The sequence below is a fragment of the Oenanthe melanoleuca genome, chromosome 27 (genome assembly GCF_029582105.1).
Source record: "Oenanthe melanoleuca isolate GR-GAL-2019-014 chromosome 27, OMel1.0, whole genome shotgun sequence".
NCBI classification, from domain to species: Eukaryota; Metazoa; Chordata; class Aves; order Passeriformes; family Muscicapidae; genus Oenanthe; species Oenanthe melanoleuca.
In genome coordinates, this window is record NC_079360.1 from 1,843,086 (window position 1) to 1,862,760 (window position 19,675).

At 51.9% G+C, this 19,675-nt stretch overlaps 2 protein-coding genes across 3 annotated transcripts; one reads left to right on the forward strand and one right to left on the reverse strand.

The window, feature by feature from the left end:
- Positions 1 to 2,101: 2,101 nt before the first annotated feature.
- GTSF1 (gametocyte specific factor 1) lies at positions 2,102 to 10,621 on the reverse strand. Of its 2 annotated transcripts, none has more exons than XM_056511722.1 (7): positions 10,441 to 10,621; positions 7,476 to 7,573; positions 6,258 to 6,384; positions 5,551 to 5,637; positions 4,825 to 4,885; positions 3,995 to 4,075; positions 2,102 to 3,235 (listed from the first exon to the last, which is right to left on the reverse strand). In XM_056511722.1, the coding sequence occupies exons 1-7, from the start codon at positions 10,460 to 10,462 to the stop codon at positions 3,184 to 3,186; spliced, it is 528 nt and encodes a 175-aa protein (XP_056367697.1). In that variant the 5' UTR covers positions 10,463 to 10,621; the 3' UTR covers positions 2,102 to 3,183. The 2 variants fall into 2 exon arrangements, with proteins under 2 accessions (XP_056367697.1, XP_056367699.1); XM_056511724.1 differs by having other exon boundaries at positions 2,102 to 3,163; positions 10,441 to 10,546.
- Positions 10,622 to 15,503: 4,882 nt separating this feature from the next.
- LOC130263860 (feather keratin 1-like) lies at positions 15,504 to 16,189 on the forward strand. Its single transcript, XM_056511728.1, has 2 exons — positions 15,504 to 15,522; positions 15,862 to 16,189. Exon 2 carries the CDS (start codon positions 15,883 to 15,885, stop codon positions 16,186 to 16,188), a length of 306 nt encoding a protein of 101 aa, XP_056367703.1. The 5' UTR covers positions 15,504 to 15,522; positions 15,862 to 15,882; the 3' UTR covers position 16,189.
- Positions 16,190 to 19,675: the final 3,486 nt, after the last annotated feature.

The following is a 19,675-nucleotide window of genomic DNA, read 5'->3' on the forward strand; positions in this document are numbered from 1 at the left end:
GAATTGCAACACTGCAGCTGTCGAGACAAAGCCGAAGAACCTAAATTAGCAAATTAAGGGAAATGGCTCCAGCGGAGATGGCTCTTTCAGAAACAGTCCAGGGAACACCCAAGCGATGAACATTTGATAAGTATCGATAAGCAAGATAACCGGAGTCATCAGGGAAAACTACACCTCAATACTGGGTTTCAAGCCAAAATCTGCAATCATCGAAATTCATCACTTCCCAGAAATGGTTTTGTCCAGCCCAACGCAGAGAAAAAAGGCTACATGAATATGTGAAACAGCGAAAAGAAGGGAGGACCTCTGCCCCTGGCTAAGAAAAACTGAATAAAACCAGGACCGGCTGAGGGGACATTAGTGAACAGAGGGGATCCGGAGCGATAGTTCAGGTCAGTGTGTTCACCCGGTGCTGAACCCGGGCTCGGCGCTGCCCTGGTTTGATTGTGGCTATCTAAGATCGTATTCTGCTCGCGAAATGAAAATATTTTCTTTTGATTATTCTGAATTTGGCTTGATTCTTTTATTATCTATAGCAGGGACAGTGGAATAAGGGATCAGTTGTACCATCGTTCTGGAAAGGGGCCGTAGAAATTAAAGTCCAGCCGGACTGGAAATTATCCTGGAGTTGTAAAATACAGGGCAGGAATATTGTCAGAGCCCTTGGCTGTGCTGGACACAGCAAAAGGCGCTGCTGCCTTGGGCCATTATGGGATGTCTGCATCAGGTGTGAAGGGATGGGGTCAGAAAAGCCACTTGGCAAGTGATACAGGTCAGAGCAGAAAGGCCAAGGAGAGTGAACCCTCCAAAGGGACAAGTGCTGGCAAGGGACAGGGGGCTGGGGATGTCCAGCCTGGAGAAGAGAAGGATCCCAGGAGGCCTCAGAGCCCCTTCCTGTGCCTAAAGGTTTATAAAAAAGGAGGGAGAGGGTCTTCTTACACAGTGATAGGACAAAGGAAACAGTTCTTAACTAAAAGAGGGGAGATTTAGATTGGATGTTAGGAAAAAATTCTTCCCTCTGAGGATCATGAGGCCCTGGCACAGGGTGCCCAGAGCAGCTGTGGCTGCCCCTGGATCCCTGGCAGTGTCCCAGGCCAGGCTGGACAGGGCTTGGAGCAGCTGGGACAGTGGAAAGTGTCCCTGCCCATGGCAGGGGTGGCACTAGATGGGCTTTAAGGTCCCTTTCAGCCAAGTCTGTGATTTTGTCTCTACATCTCATCTGCTCCTGGCAAGGACATCCAGCCTCCAGGGAATGGGGTGAAGGCTCTGGCACTGCACAACCCACCCAGCACAAGAGACTGAGGATTCAACACAGGAGCATGTGACAGTCCTTACTCTGTCACCAGGATGGAGGTGCCCTGTGACACACCTGGAAAAATATCCTAAAAAAACAAGCAGAGAGAGCTGAGAGCCCAGTGATTGCCAATACTGGGACTGGAAACATTCCCAGTGCTGGGGGAGGCTCAGCCCAGGATATGGGATTTCAGGAAATGCTCAGGGACATTGCCCAGGATATGGGATTTCAGGATGTGCTCAGTGAAAGTGCCCAGGATATGGAATTTCAGGCTGTGCTCAGGGACAGTGCCCAGAATATGGGATTTCAGGTGTCTGGGATGTGAGAGCTCAGATGTGTCACAGGTGGGCTGCACCCACCCTACAAGACAAACCCTTTTCTTATGGACTCCACCCCCAGTGCTTGTGGCCTGGGGGTGTTTGAAGTCACAACCAGAACCTCCCAAGCCTGGTCCTCTCCAGAAAGGCTGGGGATTCACCCCAGACTGGGGGAACAATGTTACCCCAGTGTTAATAAGGTGGAGCTGCTCTCCATCACAGCACACACATGTGAGCCCAAATGAGGAGCAGCTTTCACCATCTGCCAATTCCAGGAGCTCAGGTTTATGGTGCCCAATTATGGCATGTACCTGTAAAATTGTAGTGCTCTGGCCCACAAATCCTACAAACAAGCTGCTGCTGTCAAACCAGAAACTATCACAGCTGGTGTTTGTCACCACTTTAATTCCAAGTGACAAAAAATAAATGAAGGTGGAAAAGAGAGCTTCCTATGTCAGCACTTACTGACTCCAAAGAAAAGCAGTCCTAGGACATTTGAAACATTTTTATTCTAAATTATCAACAAAAACCTTGACATAAATTGACAGAATTTTAAAAGAATCCTAATTCTGCACATTCCAGTCAACATGTATTATTTTCTAGTGGTAGTATACAGATGGTGGAAATCCAGTCTTTAGAGGAAAATATGAAGACATTTATCTCTTTTTAGACAAACACTATGCCTGGCTTTTTAATTCTTCATAGCTGTATATTTAGATCCCACTTTGTACTTTGCATGTTTGGAAATATACTGCTTGATCTGGACATTTTCAGTCCTAAACATGTATTTTTACTGATTTAACCCATTCCTACTCCCTCCCCCTCCTCCCCCAATACAGAACTGGTACCTGAGAGCTCTCAAACATGTTTTAAGCATTAGAAAACTGCAAAACTCTAACAGAAACTGGAAAAGCACCTCAGGGTCCTCCTAAAACTTCCCCTATTTGGAATTGTGTGTGATACAAGGAACTTGCAGAGGACTCTCTGTTAAGGTCTGCCTGAGAAAGCCCCTCACACACAAACCTGACAAAGGCAAGGCTGAAAGTGTGAAGGTGCAAAAGTTAAGGTCAGGATACCCTCAAAGCTGTCTCTGCAAATGCCAACACAGTTTAAACTCCAACCTGAACACCTGCCATACACTGAGTGGACAAACTCAGATTCCAACAAGATAAAAACAAAAACTGTATGGATGGAAAAAATACTTCTAAGTTTGGCTGCTCCCGATGATTTTAATCTCAGCCCCTAAAAACAAAGATGGTTTTTGCTCTGTAAGGACACAACTCCTGGAGCCTCAGTTGCAGGGAGTTTGCTGCAGCTCCCCAGAAAACAGCTAAATCTTCTCCCAAATGTCAGGAGAATCCTGACAATCCTGTCAAGATCTCCCATGTTAAAATGTCCAGCAGAAGTTCCACATACCCTCTAGGCTTCCTGAGAACAGCAAGATGTTTAAGGCATAGGGTAGAAATTTCTGGAAGTTACTGTTGGGTGCTGACTTCCACTGAAATGGGACTGTAACAGTTGCCAGGTCTGAATTCTCCCAAATCTGCCATTCCTGCAGAAACAGGGAGACACTTACTGCTGGGGCAGAACCAAGTTCCAGGGGGAGGAATTGATACTCCGAATTCTGTAAAGAACAAGATACAATTTTTGCATGAGATGGACAAAGATACAACTTGCCCCACTCCCCCAGGGGACAGTGGCCTCTGCAGAGGCAGCACTTGTCCCCTTGGCAACAAGGCTTGTCTACAACTGACATTTCAGTTTGGTTTGCCAGACTCAGCCCAGACTGGCAATTGCACAGTCCCTGGCTGTGCAGGAGCTGTGCCTGCATGCCCTGAGAGCACCAGGTTTACTTGCTCCCAGTGGGAATCAGGACAATCATTTCTCAAAGCATCTTTCAGCTACTGCTTTGCTGCTAAAGGCAAACTGAAGTTTATGATTTCAGCATTGGACGCTTCCCCATGGGGAGCTCCTTCCCTCACTCCCCCAGATGGAATTTGATAATTTCTTCCCCCAGGGGTGCTGGTTTAAGGACCCCCCTGTTTCACCCCAGCTCTGACTTAGCTGGGACTGAACAGAGCACAAAAGCAAAGGAACAATTTGGTTTAAGTCAGGGGCAGGGTGGGGGGTGCAAGGGGATAATGAGGATGCTGTGGAAGGGTGTGTTTAGAGAGACAGAGCACACATGGTCAGGAAGCAGCTCTGCCTAACCTGGGCCACAGGAACAGAGCAAGGAAAGAACAGAGAGGATGCTTCAAAGGAAGGACACAGAGGATGATCTGAGCAGCAGACTCCCTCAGCAGCTGCTGTTCAGTAGAACCCCTCCTGGAAGTGCTGCTGCAGGCAGAGATCCCAGGTGCCAAGCCCTGTGCTCAGTACTCACAGCCCTGCAGGCATGGTGTACGGGAGGGTCTCAGGGGGCCGCATCCGGGAGGGCAGCGAGTTGTTCTGCTCACTGATGGGGCTGCAATTAAGGGACTTTGGTTACTTCTGGCAATGCACTGACTCACATTTATGCATTTTACTGCAGCAAGGCCCTGGGGGATGGTGCTGTGCTCTGAACAAAGGTCTTTGAAAGAGTCTGACAAGTGGAACCAGTGCTGCTGCAAGCCCCTATGGAAGAGCTCACACAGAACTTAGAGCTGCCAGGGCAGGATTATTGCTTAACCATAAATGGATCTGTTAAATAAACCTTGGGCAGTTCTGGTGGTGCCACCACAGCCCAGAGCCACCCAGGGCAGCCCCTCCTGCTCACAGCTGGGCACTAAGCTCCTCTCTGCCCAAACACTGACCACACTTTGGAAAGAGCAGGAGGGGAGGATTCTGCTGACACAGGGCCCACCTCCAGCACATCTACCAGGCCCCAGGGGACAGGAGCTCACAAGGGATCTCCCAAGGACTCAAAGGGATCACAAGGTGTGACACTGTTCTCCATGCACATTGCCCAGACATCCATCAGTCCCTGAGCACAGGCCATGGCAGGAAGAGCAGCCTGCCACAGGCACACAGGAACAGTGTCTGTGCTCCTGAGGGTTTCCTTCTCTAGTCCAGGCCATATGAGGGAGCAGGTCACAGTGAACCAGCAGCATCTCTCCTCCCAGGGTTGTACAGCAGCAAAGGCATGTCCTCCAGCCATCAAGGTGAGGCTGGGAGGTGGCTGCAAAACCTGTTTAAACAAACACTGGTGTAAAGAATCAAGCTTGCATTCCCTACCTGTTCACGGAAGAGTTGATCACACCCCACACAAAAGTAGACTCAGAGCCCTCCAGCAACTCTGTGAAAGAAAGCAGGTGTTGTGGCTCAGAACCAAGAAACCCCAGAAACCACCATCTGATCAGTGGCTTAAATGGCTTCCCACTGCCAGAGGGCAGGGATGGATGGGATATTGGGAAGGAATTGTTCCCTGTGAGGGTGGCAGGCCCTGGCACAGGGTGCCCAGTGGCTGTCCCTGGATCCCTGGAAGTGTCCAAGGCCAGGCTGGACAGGACTTGGAGCAGCCTGGGATAGTGGAAGGTGTCCCTGCCCATTGAATGAGATGAATTTTAAGGTACCATCCAAACCAAACTATTCAGGGATTCTGTGATTCTGTGATCAGGAATATCTCTGTCATATTTTTACATGTTCAAGAGGGAGGAAAAGTTGACCTATGAGGAATGTGTCTGCTTCACTGAGGAACATGTTTCCACTGCTATCACTGCACAGAAGGTACAAAAGCTCTTATGGGAGGAAGGGATTCTAGGAAATCTCTCTGCATGCTCATTCTGGCAGGCATTTTGGATTGTTCTCTATACTAAGCCAAGCCTGATGGGTGGAGAGATCCATGTTCACAAGAACAAGTATAAGCAAAGTGTCCTACAAGGCAGCCCTGGCCTCTCACTGTCCCCAGAGGAGCTGGAGGACATGGCCAGGAAGAAGGCAGCAGGTGGGGAAGTTCCTCACCTGTTTCCCAGTCTTCAGCACACGGAGGTGCCTGCCATGTGCTCCCATCATTCAGCTGCTCCTGAGGGGGCTCACAGGACCGGCTCACTTCAGGAAGAGAGAAAACACAGTGATCAGCACTCCTTAAATCCATTAAACACTTTGGCTCAAGCTGTAAAACATCTCTGGGCTTTAGAGGAAGCCCCACTCAGTGCAAACAGGTTGTGGACAGCTGAAATCCTCCAAAGGCAACTTCAAATTTGCCTTTTTCAATGAAAAAGAGAAGACTCTGCTTCCTGGAACTTTGAGCAGGAATGCTGGTGTGAAGAGGAAGCCTGCTGACATGGATGCAGGCATCACTGCCTGTGCACCTCTACAGAAGACAGAAAACTGTACTCTGTGGTGTGCAAGAGTTTAAAGAGAGATCAGCTCTGCAGGAGGAGCAGCCCATCCCTGTGGCCATTAATGCATCCCACTCCTCCTTCCAGAGGCACTTCCTGCACAGTTTTGGGTAAAACCTTTCTATTCAACAAGCCTGGTAACAAAATCATGCAAGGCTAGAGAGCATCTGCCACATTCTCAAGAAACTGCACAATAAAACCAAAGAAATAAGATCAAGTTTCCCCAAAGCTGCTGTGTCACACAAAATACAGACAATCATTTGCCTCCCACCTTTGAGCTGTTCCAGGAGGAGACCTCAGGCCCCAGGGTGCACAGGGGTCTCTTACCCACATCCTGCTCCACAAAGGCTTTGTCACTGCACTTCATGATGTGCTCACTGAGGTCCGCCTGAGGAACCAGGTGACGAGCATTGAAGGGACACGTGGCCAATTTCTTCGCAATTTCAGGGTTGCTCTGGACAAGGGAAAACATCTCTCAAATTCACTTACCTCTTGATATATAGGAAAAAAAGACCAGGATATTTGTGGTGCTGTTTTAAAAAATACAATAATAAACAAGAAATTTCAATGTATTACTTGCTCACACTGTTCACCCAGCACACTCCTGCCAAAATGTGCAGGGGCTCAACACTGAACATTTCAGCCCTCTCTGAATGTTTGGTACTTGCCACCTAACTCTGCCCTCCCATTTTCACTAGCTAATTAATACTTTTAAGGCTCAAGTTCCACCAAAATAAATTTATTGTATTGATATCAGGACATGCTGCCTACAACTGCAACTTAAGTGGAAGGCACAGCAACGCTGGACTGTTTTAAAAACACACTGGAAAACTTAAAAAGGGGACAATCAGGTTTTCAAAAGTCTCAGAAAAAAAAAACTCCAAAGCTCAGAAGGTTTAAAGAAACTAAATTATGAGGACAACAGAGAAGAAGAGAGGAAGAAGTGTGTCATATGAAATGATTTGTAATCAAATTCTTGATTAAAGATGGAGAGGTGCATAAAGCTCTCCCAAATGTGCTGAGCCCAGGATGTGCAGTTTCTGCCAGATGCCCATGAAACAGCTGCAGGCAAAACCAAACTGCCCAGCCCTGCAGTGAAAGAATGAGCTGCAACACCACAGCACTTGTGCCCAGAGGGGTGCATTGAAGCCCTGAGTCCTCTCTTCAGCTGAAACTTTAAAAATGAGTATGGCCTCCTTGTGAGGTGCTGGAAGAGACCAGAATCTCCTCCCTGAATTAACCATGAAGGATCTTTGTCTCCTTCCAATAGAGCCAGACTGTGAATGGGTGAATTCCTGTGTGCCTGGAGCTATCAGTAAACAAATCCTGGAGTTATATGAAACAGAAGTTAAACAGTGCTACTCGTCAGAAGTGCAGGAACACAGGGTGTGTTTGCATGCAGTCACTCAGTCACTGCTGTCCAGCTCTGCTGGGTTTTGTTCTATTCTGACCCAGAGACAAGGCACCTGAGAGGCATGTTAAAAAACTTTTATTCCATTTTCAGCCCTAAAAACTCTCTACAAATCCATTTCCCACACAGCTCACCTCCTTACACTTCACCAGGTGATATGGAAAGCGCCGTGCTCTGATCACATGGTGTTTAACCAACGGGCACTGGATTAACCTCTCTGGATCCAGCAAATCTGATGGAACACAAGAACAGGGAAGAGCAGCTGCTTAGGAGGATGAGAATCAGTCACACAGGGCACTGGGGAAAACCCCACACCACCTCATCAGGGCTGTGGCTTGAGGGAGTCAAGCCAGTTGCTCTTAGTTTGAAACCATTCATTAGGCAGGCACCTGGTTTGCATAACCAAATTAATTAAACCTGAAGTTCTCATAACTGGACATGAGTTAAAACAGAGGAGAGTCAGCATCACTGAGTGCAGTAACTCTTTAGGTTACCTTCTTATTAGGGAGGCAACCACCCTTACTCCAAGGGAAAGTCAGCAGCACTTTCCAGCTCTCCACTGGGATCACGTCACACCCACCAGCACCTGCAGCAGCTGAACCAAATCTTTTTTCCATCAACAGCTTGTTCTGCTGGAGGCAAAATGTGAGGGAGCTGAGTTACATTCTGGAGGTAGCAATGTGCCTAACATGGTACATGAGACTCTGAATGAAGCTTTTAATCATGTAATTATTTAGAAGCTGAGGTGTTACTAAAGCAGCAAAAACACTGAGGAACAAACATATTTAACATGAAGCAGTGTGGATCTATGCATACATAATTGTCTATAAAATATATTAAAATATAAATATTAATAAATATGCATATTCTTGGTGAGGAAGAGAGGCAGCCAGGAGGAGACACAAGGCCCCACTACTGCCTGTGGGTCTGTCTGTGGGTACACACCAGGGACCCTGGGCTGCTCCCATCCTTTCTGCTCTGCCACTCTTGTTGCCCAGGCTTTCAGCACATTTAGGATTTGATTCTGCAGGAGCTAACCCAGCTCTAGGCCCTGGCTGCTGCTGCCTCTGCCCCCCTCTCACACACATGGTTCCATCAGGCCCCAGGCTGGCAGCCGTTAAATGCTGTTGCAGAAGTCCCAACGAGCAGAATTCACGCTGAGATCCACTTGGAAAGAGAGGGGACAGACAGGATTCCCATTTCCATCTGTGCTGCTGCCTCTGAGACCTCTCACCTCAACAGCCCACTCAGGGCATGAGAGCAGCTGAAAACCCACCTGGCTTTATATTGGCCCAGCTGCCCCTGGAAGAGCAACCACGAGTGGTTTTGTCACCGAAAACACTGTGAAAAATAAAACACTCTAACAATAATTTCAGTATTAGATAGCAGCATTCTCTATTTTGGCACTGGCTGCACGGGGGATGTTCTTCCAAGCATCTCTCCTCCTCTCTGAGGAAGGTTTCTTCTCCTTGAATGCATTCAAACTACAGGCTCTGGCCAAGATACACCCTTTATCAGGCACACACAGTCTTTATTCTCACGGCTAAAGATACCCACTTGTGCACATTAATCACTGATATATGTAAACACAGGATTAAGCACTGTCTGTTTAAGAAATTCACAAGACTAAACACTATTTGTTAGAGATTTTTCCAATAGCTTCTCTATCTGAACTGGCTCCACACAAGACCAAGTGTGTTGCCAGTGAAGGAAAACAGAGACAGAACACCAGAGGAAGAGCAGAGCCCCCAGCATCAAACACCAGCAGCACAGGAGCGTTTCATGCAGTCGAGGAGCTGTAATTTATACACGGCTGAAAGCACCAAAGGCACAACAATGCCACGTGCAGGGAGATCCTTGTACCCCTCCCTGTCCACACTGCATGGAAACGGATCCAAAAACTGCCTGCAGATATGTGTGGAAGCCACGCTGGAAAAAAACCTGTAGGTTTGCTGATAAATGAAATTGGATATTGAAATATGAAAGAAGCAAAGAGGTAAAACCATGAGTTCTGTAAGAATTAAAATATTAAAAGGGAGGGTTATACATTAGAAGGTAATCTCAGGTATCAGGTGTTCTGTACCTCTCAAGTACCTCAGCCAATGGGGAAAGAGAGAGGGAAATGCGGCCGGGAAATTGGGATAAAAAGGAGGATGTGTCCTCCAAAAATCTGAGAGATCCCAGGGGAATTCCCCATGGCCTCTCCCTTTATTTGAATAAAGTAAAAGGACTCTGTCTCCTTTTTGGACATAAACCTCTGGTGTTTGTGGATTAGTGTTCCTGACAGCTTTACGCAATCAAATCCTGCAGGCCGGACCTCACCCGCAGCAGCTGCACCTGCTGTGACGACCTGGGCTGGGATCACCGAGAGAGGGCCCGCGGGGCCCGGCCCGAGGGGAACAGACAGGCCCGGGGTGAGGGACAGACCCGGCCCGAGAGGTAACAGACCCGGCCCGGGGTGAGGGACAGGCCCGGCCCGAGGGGAACAGACCCGGCCCGAGGGGAACAGACCCGGCCCGGGGTGAGGGACAGGCCTGGCCCGAGGGGAACAGACCCGGCCCGGGATGGGGGACAGACCCGGCCCGGGGTGAGGGACAGGCCCGGCCCGAGGGGAACAGACCCGGCCCGAGGGGAACAGACCCGGCCCGAGGGGAACAGACAGGCCCGGGGTGAGGGACAGGCCCGGCCCGAGGGGAACAGACCCGGCCCGGGGTGAGGGACAGCCGGGCCCGAGGGGAACAGACCCGGCCCGAGGGGAACAGACCCGGCCCGGGGTGAGGGACAGCCGGGCCCGAGGGGAACAGACCCGGCCCGAGGGGAACAGACCCGGCCCGGGGTGAGGGACAGGCCCGGCCCGAGGGGAACAGACCCGGCCCGAGGTGAGGGACAGACCCGGCCCGAGGGGAACAGACCCGGCCCGGGATGGGGGACAGACTCGGCCCGAGAGGGAACAGACTCGGCCCGAGGGGGAACAGACTCGGCCCGAGAGGGAACAGACCCGGCCCGAGAGGGAACGGGCCCCCGTGCCGCGGGTGTGCTCCCGGCCCTGCCCGCAGCCGACGGGCGCTTTTCCGCCCCCAACCCAGCCTCAAGTCTTACCGAAATCCTCCTCGAGTTCCATGGCGGGGCCGCTCCGGGGCGGGATGTGGGGTCGGTTGGGTGCGGGTTCGAGTCCGCCTCGGGGTCGGCTGCGGGAGTGGGTGTGGGCTCGGCTGTGGGGTCGGGACGGCCCTGGGGTGGCCCTGGGCTCGCTGTGGGGCCGGGCCGGCTCTGATCTCGGCTCTGATCTCCGCTCCGGGCTCGCTGTGGGGCCGGCTCTGATCTCGGCTCTGGGCTCGGCTTTGATCTCGGCTCTGGGGCCGGGCCGGTTCTGATCTCCGCTCTGATCTCTGCTCTGCGGCCGGCTCTGATCTCGGCTCTGGGGTCGCTGTGGGGCCGGCTCTTATCTCGGCTCTGATCTCGGCTCTGGGGCCGGGCCGGCTCTGATCTCGACTCTGATCTCGGTTCCGGGCTGGGCTCTGACCTCCGCTCTGATCTCGGCTCCGGGCTGGGCTCTGATCTCCGCTCTGATCTCGGCTCGGGAGCCGGGCCGGTTCTGATCTCGGCTCTGACCTCCGCTCTGATCTCGGCTGTGGGCTGGGCTCTGATCTCGGCTCTGGGCTGGGCTCTGATCTCGGCTCTGGGCCGGGCCGGTGCCGCCCTTCCCGCCCAGCCGCGGTTGCCGCGGTAACGCCGCGCGGGCCGGGCCCTCAGGTGGTGGGGAACGTTCAGCCGAAATAAACGCATTTAAATAGAATGAGCCAGCCTTAGACTCATTCTGATCTTTTTTACTGGGACTGCTGCGGCCTTAGGCGCTGTTTATGAACTGACCCTGGACAGTGAATCAGAATTGCCGAGGCTGGAAGAGACCTTTGATATCATCGAGGCCATCCAGTCCAGCTGTCCTCCCGCTGTCCCCCCTAAACCCTTAAACCTCACACCCAGCACCCGATCCTCACACCTCCTGAATTCCCAAGCGTTGTTGGCTCCTCACCTCCCTGGGCAGCCCCTCCAAGGCCTGACCACCCTGACCCAACCTGGATCTCCCCTGTCTCAGCTCAGGCCATTCCTGGCTCCTCTCACTGCAGGCACAGCACGAGGGACCGACCCTGAGCACCTCACTGCAGTTCTGCAGTTCTTCTTCTCCTCACTCACAGCCCCCCTCTCCTCGGGGCAATAGTTCTGCAGTTCTTCTTCTCCTCACTCACAGCCCCCCTCTCCTCGGGGCAATCCCCCCCTTCTGGCACTGACTTCAAATGAGGAGTCTCATACACGTGTGAGCCAAAGGCACTGATTTTCAATCCCCTGATTTCCTTTCGGGAAAGAAGGCCTTCCACTGTTCTAGTTAAGAGTTACAGGACAAGGTTTTTCCGCCAGTCGCCAGAAATTTGTCTAATTTAATTCCAGCAGGTGAGTAAAGACTTACCAGTGCTCTCTGGTAGAAGAAAGAGCAGAATCATCTTAAGGTACAAGAGATAGTGTGTTTATAGAATCAAAACTGTACATGACAGAACAGTGTAGGCTTCTCTTGAGTGGAAATACTAACAAAAGACATTTTCAAGCACAAAGAACCTTGCCTCTTCAGTCCTGTCTGCAAAAATATGTAAAAAACTTTCCAGAAGCCTAAGATGGACTAAATCTGTCAAAGGATTGTGTCTCCCTGCACAAATGATCTGCAGTGGTGTTTTACTAATTTGCAAAGGCTGAAAAGAACTCAGCACACTGTTCATTCTTCCTACTGGCACTAATGAAGGCTTTTCATATGGCCCTTTAATCTCTAACCTTCCCAGAGAAACACCCTTCCTTCTGACTGTGTGCGTCTGCAGTGTCCACAGAAGCAGGGACCCTGCACGGAGACTTAACAATTACTGTGTAAACAATCACTGCACAAACATCCCTGAAATACCCTCCCAGAATCACTCCTGGTCAACACTGCATGGCATGGACATCTTGGGATCATGCCTGTAGGGGAAAGGATGACACAGAGGCGTGGGCTGGGATGCAACAGAAATTTAATGAGTCAAAAGATGAGAACAAGGTCACTGTGAGTGGAGGCCTCAGTGCAGAGAGCTCCAGGGTCAGCTGAGAATCTCCATCACATGGCAGTGGCAGAAATGCCAGCAGGTGTCCCTCTGCCTGGTGCAGAGGGAGCAGGGCCAGCAGGTTGTCCCCAGGATGGCTGTGTGGGGTTCACAGCCTAGGGGAGCACAAGGCAGCAGGGACACAGGAGGGAAAGGACAGAGGGGCAGAGGGCAGAGGGGCAGAGGGCAGAGGCAGGGATGGGCTGTGCTTGCCAGGAGCCCAGGCTGGCCCCATCCTGCTGCAGGAGCTGCTGGGGTTGCTCAGCCCCTGGGGAAGCAAAGAGCCGATGCTGCGTCCCCAGGGCGCTTCCATCCTGGCAGTCCCTGGCTTCCTTGCCCAGGGCCGTGGCCAGCAGCTTTAGCAGGGGAAGGACCTGGTGCCACAGAGGCCACTGCCCAAGCCTGAGAGGCCAAAGCCCCCAGAGCTGATGGGCACTCCCTGAGAGCTGAGGATGCTGCCAACAGCAGCAGAGGTGGAGGATCCCACGGCGGTGTTCTGTGGGAAGGAGCTGAGGATGGGGCCAGGCAGGGTCACCAGCACTGTTGAGGGTTCAATGATGACAGTGGAGTCCTGGCACTGCCTGACACAGGGCTCATTGCAGCTGTTGGCCAGCGGGGTGGGGCCGCAGGGCTGGCAGGGCCGGCACGGGGTGTAGCAGGACATGGCTTGGGGCTGGAGAGGCACCTGGCAGAGAGGAGAGAGGAGCAGAGTACAAGGAGTGGGTGAGGATCAGCCTGTGGCCCCTCCAGGAGAGAGCAAAGGCATGAACTGGAAACAAACTGGAAGCCTTGGGGGCTGCATGGACAGACCCACAGGCTTCTCCTTTCCTCAGAAAAGCCTTGCCAAGAGCTACCCACGCAAGATCCCTGTCTGGTCCATGGCTCTGGAAACACCTCAGAGAAGCCCCAGACTTTCCCCATGTTACACCTTCTGCCCCCTTCCTATTCCCATGGCAAGAATCCATATGGGACAAAAAAAAGCATGTATGGACTGAGAAATCCCATGGGAGGAGAAGAAGGATGAGAAAAAGCTTCAGACTCACCTTATTCTCGAGGAGATGGAGGTGAGAGGAGTGAATGAGAGAGTGAGGAGAAGGGCCCATTTTTATACTCCTCCTGCAATGCCCCAGGCTCACAGTCACTGCACAAGGACAGTAATTTTCCTACAGACTCACCTCAAAACAAAACATTCTACCCAATGGCACAGATTGTGGTTTGGTTTCCTTCTAAGTTGCCACTTAGTTTCCTCATTTCTGACATTCCCACTAAAGTCATGGAGGCTTCTGTTGTGTAGTGGGCTGAGAAGTGCAAGGATTTCTTGTGCAGGAACACATGAGTATGGGCAGGAATCGAGCCTCCAGATGACCCGTGTGGAGTTCTGTACTTCCTGCCTGCCTGAGGGATGGTTTGGCTCTTGGGCCAGCACCTTCTCTTCCCCCTCTCCTCACCCCGAGCTGCACTTTGGCTGCACCCTTTGCACCCTGAGCTGGAGGACACACAAAGTGCTGCCCCACAGTCAATTCAGGGAACCCCTGAGCTGTGGCAGTGCTGCCAAGCAGCTCAGGCTGAGTGCCATGGCCTTTGGGCTGCCTGGAGCTGTGCTCTGGGCACAGCCCAGTGCTTGAGATGGTTTTCCAGGGTCATGGATGGAGCTGCCCTTGCTGGAAGGGAATTCAGCCCTGCCTGGGACAAAGCCTTAGACATCACACACTGCTGGCTTGGCTTCACACCAGAATTAGGGTGTGACTCACCATGGCTCAGGAGAGTCTCACTTTGGGGATTTGCCCACTGAAGGCATTTCCTTGCCCTCCTGCTCGTGTCCCAGCTGCCCCCGTGTCTGCAGGGCAGGGAAGTGCTGCACTCCTTGGTGTGCTTGGAAAGCTGCATTGGCCTCTAGGGTCTTTCTGGGCACACCTCCTCCCTGAGCACTGCATGTTGGATTTTGCCGGGATTTTCTCTATCACCTTTCCAGATATGGAGACAAGTCTGACTGGCCTGTTATTCCCTGACTCCTCTTTCATGCCTCTCTTGGAGACAAGACACTCACTGGCTTTCTTCCAGCCCTCAGATGCATTCTGTGGTCACTGGGACTTTCAAAGGGAGTTGAGAAAGGCTTTGTACTGACACCAGTGAACACATAACATCAATTCACACATACTCATTTCAGACCAGTGTGTTTGAAATTTGCCCCATCAGATTCTGTTCTTTCTTGGGGAAGTCTTTTCTGTCCCAGTTGTTCCAAGGAGTACCAGGAACTTCAATACCTGACAGCAGTTGCTGATGGCAAGGACCAAGGACAGGACCCTTGGAGATGTCCACCTTTGCTGTCCCTCCTGCCCTCAGGGAAGCTGCCTGGTTGAATCCTGGGGCTGCCTGTGTCCAAGGCTCTCTTTATTGACCACTGCTCTGGAGGAGACCTTCTTATTGCCCCTCCATGTGCTTTGCCTGATTCAGCTCCAAGTGGGCTTTGGCTTTCCCAATGCCTGGCAAACATCCCCTCAGAGCAAAGGGCATTGAGAGGAAGAGAGATGAAACACTGGCACAGCCTGGCTACCTGGACATGCTGCAGCTGGAGACCCTTGCAGAGAGTAGAGAGAGGGAAAAGAGGGAAGCAAGTGAAATGTCCATTAAATACAGATTATTTGGATGCCCTGTGACATGTGCAGTGCAAGACAGGGCCTCTTCCTGCAAGGGCTATTGCAGAGAATTGCTTTTCACTGCCCTAACTCTACATTCCCTGCCTTCATCCAGCACTTGGATCATGTGCCCTCACTGACATGGCTGTGCCAGGAATATGCTTTGGCTTCTCATCACAGAACATGAAAGGATCCTGCAATGCAGGGCAGAAATGTTAAAAATGAGGAAACGAAATGGCAGCGTAGTGGAAACCAAATGTGAATTGCTGCCACTACGTGGGATATTTCCTTTGAAGATGAGTCTGTTGAAAATTGCTGTCCTTGTGCAGGACTGTGGGCCTGGGGCAATGCAAGGGCTGTATAAAAGCAGGCTCTTCTCCTCACTCTCACATTCACTCTGCTCACCTCCATCTCCTTGGAACAAGGTGAGTTTGAAGCCCCTTCTCCATTTTCTCCTTCTAATGTGGGATTCCTCAGAATGCAGCTGTGACCGTGTCCCATTTGAGATCTTGCAGATGCTTTTTTTGAGGGGATGAAAGAAGTGGGAGATGTGTGACTGCTGGGTCTTGGCAGAATCATTGCCCCAGTTTTGGGCTGGTTGGGGCTGGAGCATTTGGTGGGGTTTGTGTGTGGGGAAGAGCCCAAGTGCCCCCACAAACAGAGCTCAGCTCTCATTGCCACTCATGCCTTGGCTCCCTCATGGTGAGCTCACAGCTGGATCCTCACCTGCTCCTTGTGATTTACTTTCCTCTCCTCTCTGCCAGGTGCCTCTCCAGCCCCAAGCCATGTCCTGCTACACCCCGTGCCGGCCCTGCCAGCCCTGCGGCCCCACCCCGCTGGCCAACAGCTGCAATGAGCCCTGTGTCAGGCAGTGCCAGGACTCCACTGTCATCATTGAACCCTCACCAGTGCTGGTGACCCTGCCTGGCCCCATCCTCAGCTCCTTCCCACAGAACACCGCCGTGGGATCCTCCACCTCTGCTGCTGTTGGCAGCATCCTCAGCTCTCAGGGAGTGCCCATCAGCTCTGGGGGCTTTGGCCTCTCAGGCTTGGGCAGTGGCCTCTGTGGCACCAGGTCCTTCCCCTGCTAAAGCTGCTCCCTGCACTGTGGCCTCCACCTGGATCCCCCTCATTTCCCTCTTTTGACTCATTAAATTGTGCTGCATCCCAGCCTGTGCCTTTGTGTCCTCCTTTGCCCTGCAGACACTCTCCCAGGGCAGAGCTGTTGCCCCAGGGGTGTTTGTGGGAGGGGGTTGTTGGGGCTGGTTTTGCACTGGCTGTCAGCACAGGCTGGCACTGGGTGTGCTCAGTGTGCCCTCAGTCACCCTCTGCCTTCTGAGTTTCTCTGCCTCTTTGGGTCAGCACAGAATTTCCTACATTGTCCAGGAACAAACATGCACTCTGTTTGCACTTCTCTTCCTTTCTCAGCTCAGCACTGTACACAAGTACTCAGCAGTGAATGTGTTACTGAGCAGACAGAAGAGCTGGATTCCATCAGACTCCAGCAGATCCCATGGGTCTGAAAGGTTTCTCAAAGAGAAGCACAGAGTGCACTGTGCTGCCTTCTCACAGACCCTTGTTATCATGGAATCACAGAATGGGTTTTGTTGGACCAGGTTGCTGAAGCTCATTGAGTCCAACCCTTCTGCCATGGACAGTATCTCAGCTCCAGCTGGCCTATTCCAGTTTAAAACTCCTGCCCCTTGTCCAATCACTCGATATAACGTCTCTCTCCAACTTCCTTACACCACCCCTTGATGTACTGCAATAAAGTCCCTGAGATCCTGCTCCTCTCCTGACTGAAAAACCTCACCTGCATCAGCTGCCCTTCAGAGCAGGGGGATGCATCCAGGTGTGCAGCTGTGACCATTTTTGCAGCCCTTCTCTGCAGGGCAAGCTCTCCTTCCATCATCCCACAGTCCCTACTGATTTCTGAGATTGTCCCAAAGCAGTGTCAGGACCTTTCCCTTGGCTTTGCTGAAGTTCCTGAGTTCCATGTGGGACCATTCCTCAATTCTGCCAAGATCCCTGTGCGTTTAAACCCTCCCATCCAGCAGAGCTTTGCTCCCCTCAGCTTCATGTCATTGCTGGGAGTCACAAATCATTAAGTTTGGAAAAGACCTCTGAGATCATCACCTTAACAAAATACCCCGTGGCCACTAAAGCACAGCAGCAAGTGCTCTGAGGGTGCCCCCAATGCCATTGCCCATGTCACTGATGCTCACAGACACCGAGGGCTGTCAGCAGCAGCCTGGGCTGTGCCTGCAGGAGGGGAACCAGCACAGGGCTGGGAGCCACGATGCTGCTCTGCTCAGCACTGCTGCCATCCCCGTGCTGGGCACAGGCTGAAATGCAAGAGCCACCAGGAGCAAGGGGAGTGAGCTCAGTGCAGCCAGGATGGTGAGGAGATGAGAGCACTTAACTTAGGCCCAGGGATTGCTCAGTGTGGTTTGGTCAGAGAGATAAAATCATTTTTGAAATCATCAGGGTCAGTGAAGAGGTTTGGTTCATTCTGTCCATCTGCAGACTGGGAGACACTGAAGTCTTAAGGGAAAATGAGTGAAAACATTCCCCCATTTGTGGAGACCAGGGTGCTTTGGTGAACTGGGGGAAGTGAGCTCTGGATGTGTCATTGCCAACCTCTGATCTGGTAGAGAGAGAGTGAATGATGGGCTTTGAATGAGGTAGGAGGTGGATGCTGGTGCCTCTTGTCACTCTAAGCTAAGGGTGATTGAGAGAGAGACAGGGACTACTGACTCATGATCAGAATCCAGATTTTACTGTGAGCTACATATGCTTATATTCCATTTTCAGAAAGGCTAGGAATTATTTACAGCATTAATTTATTAAACATCACACAGACAGACTTTGCATTTCTGCTTAGTTCAATCTCCTTTCCTGTCACCAGTCTCGATCCAATCTTCTTGTAATCTTCAAAGCTCTGTTTGCTCTTGCCAAGAGATCTTGGTTATCAAACTGCATATGCTAATTAAATCTTGGCTTCCACACTAAGCTGCCTTCCCTTGCACAGCCCATGGGGTTATGGGACTCCCTCTCTTCCCCCAGGAAAGCACCAGGACACTCCTGTGTGCCCTGACAGTGTTCATCCCTGCTGCTGGGCCATACTGGGCCAAAAGCAAAGCAGCTGTGCTGGCTGTGCTGGGCAGCTGTGCTGTCTTAGAAGGTGTCAAGGGCTCCTGAAGTGTCCCATGATGCACAACATTACATGATGCAGAGTGAAGCTCTCCCCTCCAGGGGATGAACCTAGGCATAACCTCCTGAAGCTGAGTGAATATAAGCCAAGTAGATTTTATGCTGTGGGGATTTTCCCAGGGATCTTCCCCCATCACTTCTTTGAGTCTTTCCCCACCACCTGACAGCTCCACTCTATGACCACTTTGAGCAAGACTGCCCAGCAGCCAAGTCTCATCCCAGGGCCTATGGCTGGAGAGATCTTCACAATCTTGCCCTTTATCTCTCCTCCTTTCTTTTGCCTTGTGCATGTTCCTGGGTGATGTGGTTGCATTTTCATCTTGCAATGCTTTCATGTTGTTGTATTGCTTTAGAGAATAATAACCAAATTGCCTACAGATGTGTTTTCCTGTGCAACCCCACTGTTCCACCATAAACCCTCTGTGTGTACTTACAAACAACCCACAGTGTTGGTTCTCCCAAGGGATGTATTAACAAGAACCTGGGTTACCCCTCACCTTCTGCAGTGGGTCATAACACGGACACATGGAGGAGGAGAGAGAGCAGCAATATTGAAATAAAGCACATTCAACTCTCCCATCTTAAAATACACTCAAACACCTTCTCCTAAATCTGTCACACAGAACCATCCCTGAGCAGCACCACTGTCCCTGGGAATGTTGGGAGACCAACAACAGGGAAAGGATGACACAGAGGCGTGGGCTGGGATGCAACAGAAATTTAATGAGTCAAAAGATGAGAACAAGGTCACTGTGAGTGGAGGCCTCAGTGCAGAGAGCTCCAGGGTCAGCTGAGAATCTCCATCACATGGCAGTGGCAGAGATGCCAGCAGGTGTCCCTCTGCCTGGTGCAGAGGGAGCAGGGCCAGCAGGTTGTCCCCAGGATGGCTGTGTGGGGTTCATAGCCCAGGGGAGCACAAGGCAGCAGGGACACAGGAGGGAAAGGACAGAGGGGCAGAGGGCAGAGGGCAGAGGCAGGGATGGGCTGTGCTTGCCAGGAGCCCAGGCTGGCCCCATCCTGCTGCAGGAGCTGCTGGGGTTGCTCAGCCCCTGGGGAAGCAAAGAGCCGATGCTGCGTCCCCAGGGCGCTTCCATCCTGGCAGTCCCTGGCTTCCTTGCCCAGGGCCGTGGCCAGCAGCTTTAGCAGGGGAAGGACCTGGTGCCACAGAGGCCACTGCCCAAGCCTGAGAGGCCAAAGCCCCCAGAGCTGATGGGCACTCCCTGAGAGCTGAGGATGCTGCCAACAGCAGCAGAGGTGGAGGATCCCACGGCGGTGTTCTGTGGGAAGGAGCTGAGGATGGGGCCAGGCAGGGTCACCAGCACTGTTGAGGGTTCAATGATGACAGTGGAGTCCTGGCACTGCCTG

Coding starts and splice junctions, on each gene's coding strand:
- GTSF1 (XM_056511724.1), bottom strand. CDS start 10,462: ATGGAACTCGAGGAGGATTTCG. Junction 5,638..6,257: donor CTTTGTGGAGCAGGATGTGG/GTAAGAGACCCC, acceptor CTCTTCCTGAAG/TGAGCCGGTCCTGTGAGCCC. Junction 4,076..4,824: donor ATCAACTCTTCCGTGAACAG/GTAGGGAATGCA, acceptor CCTTAATTGCAG/CCCCATCAGTGAGCAGAACA.
- LOC130263860 (XM_056511728.1), top strand. CDS start 15,883: ATGTCCTGCTACACCCCGTGCCGGCCCTGCCAGCCCTGCGGCCCCACC.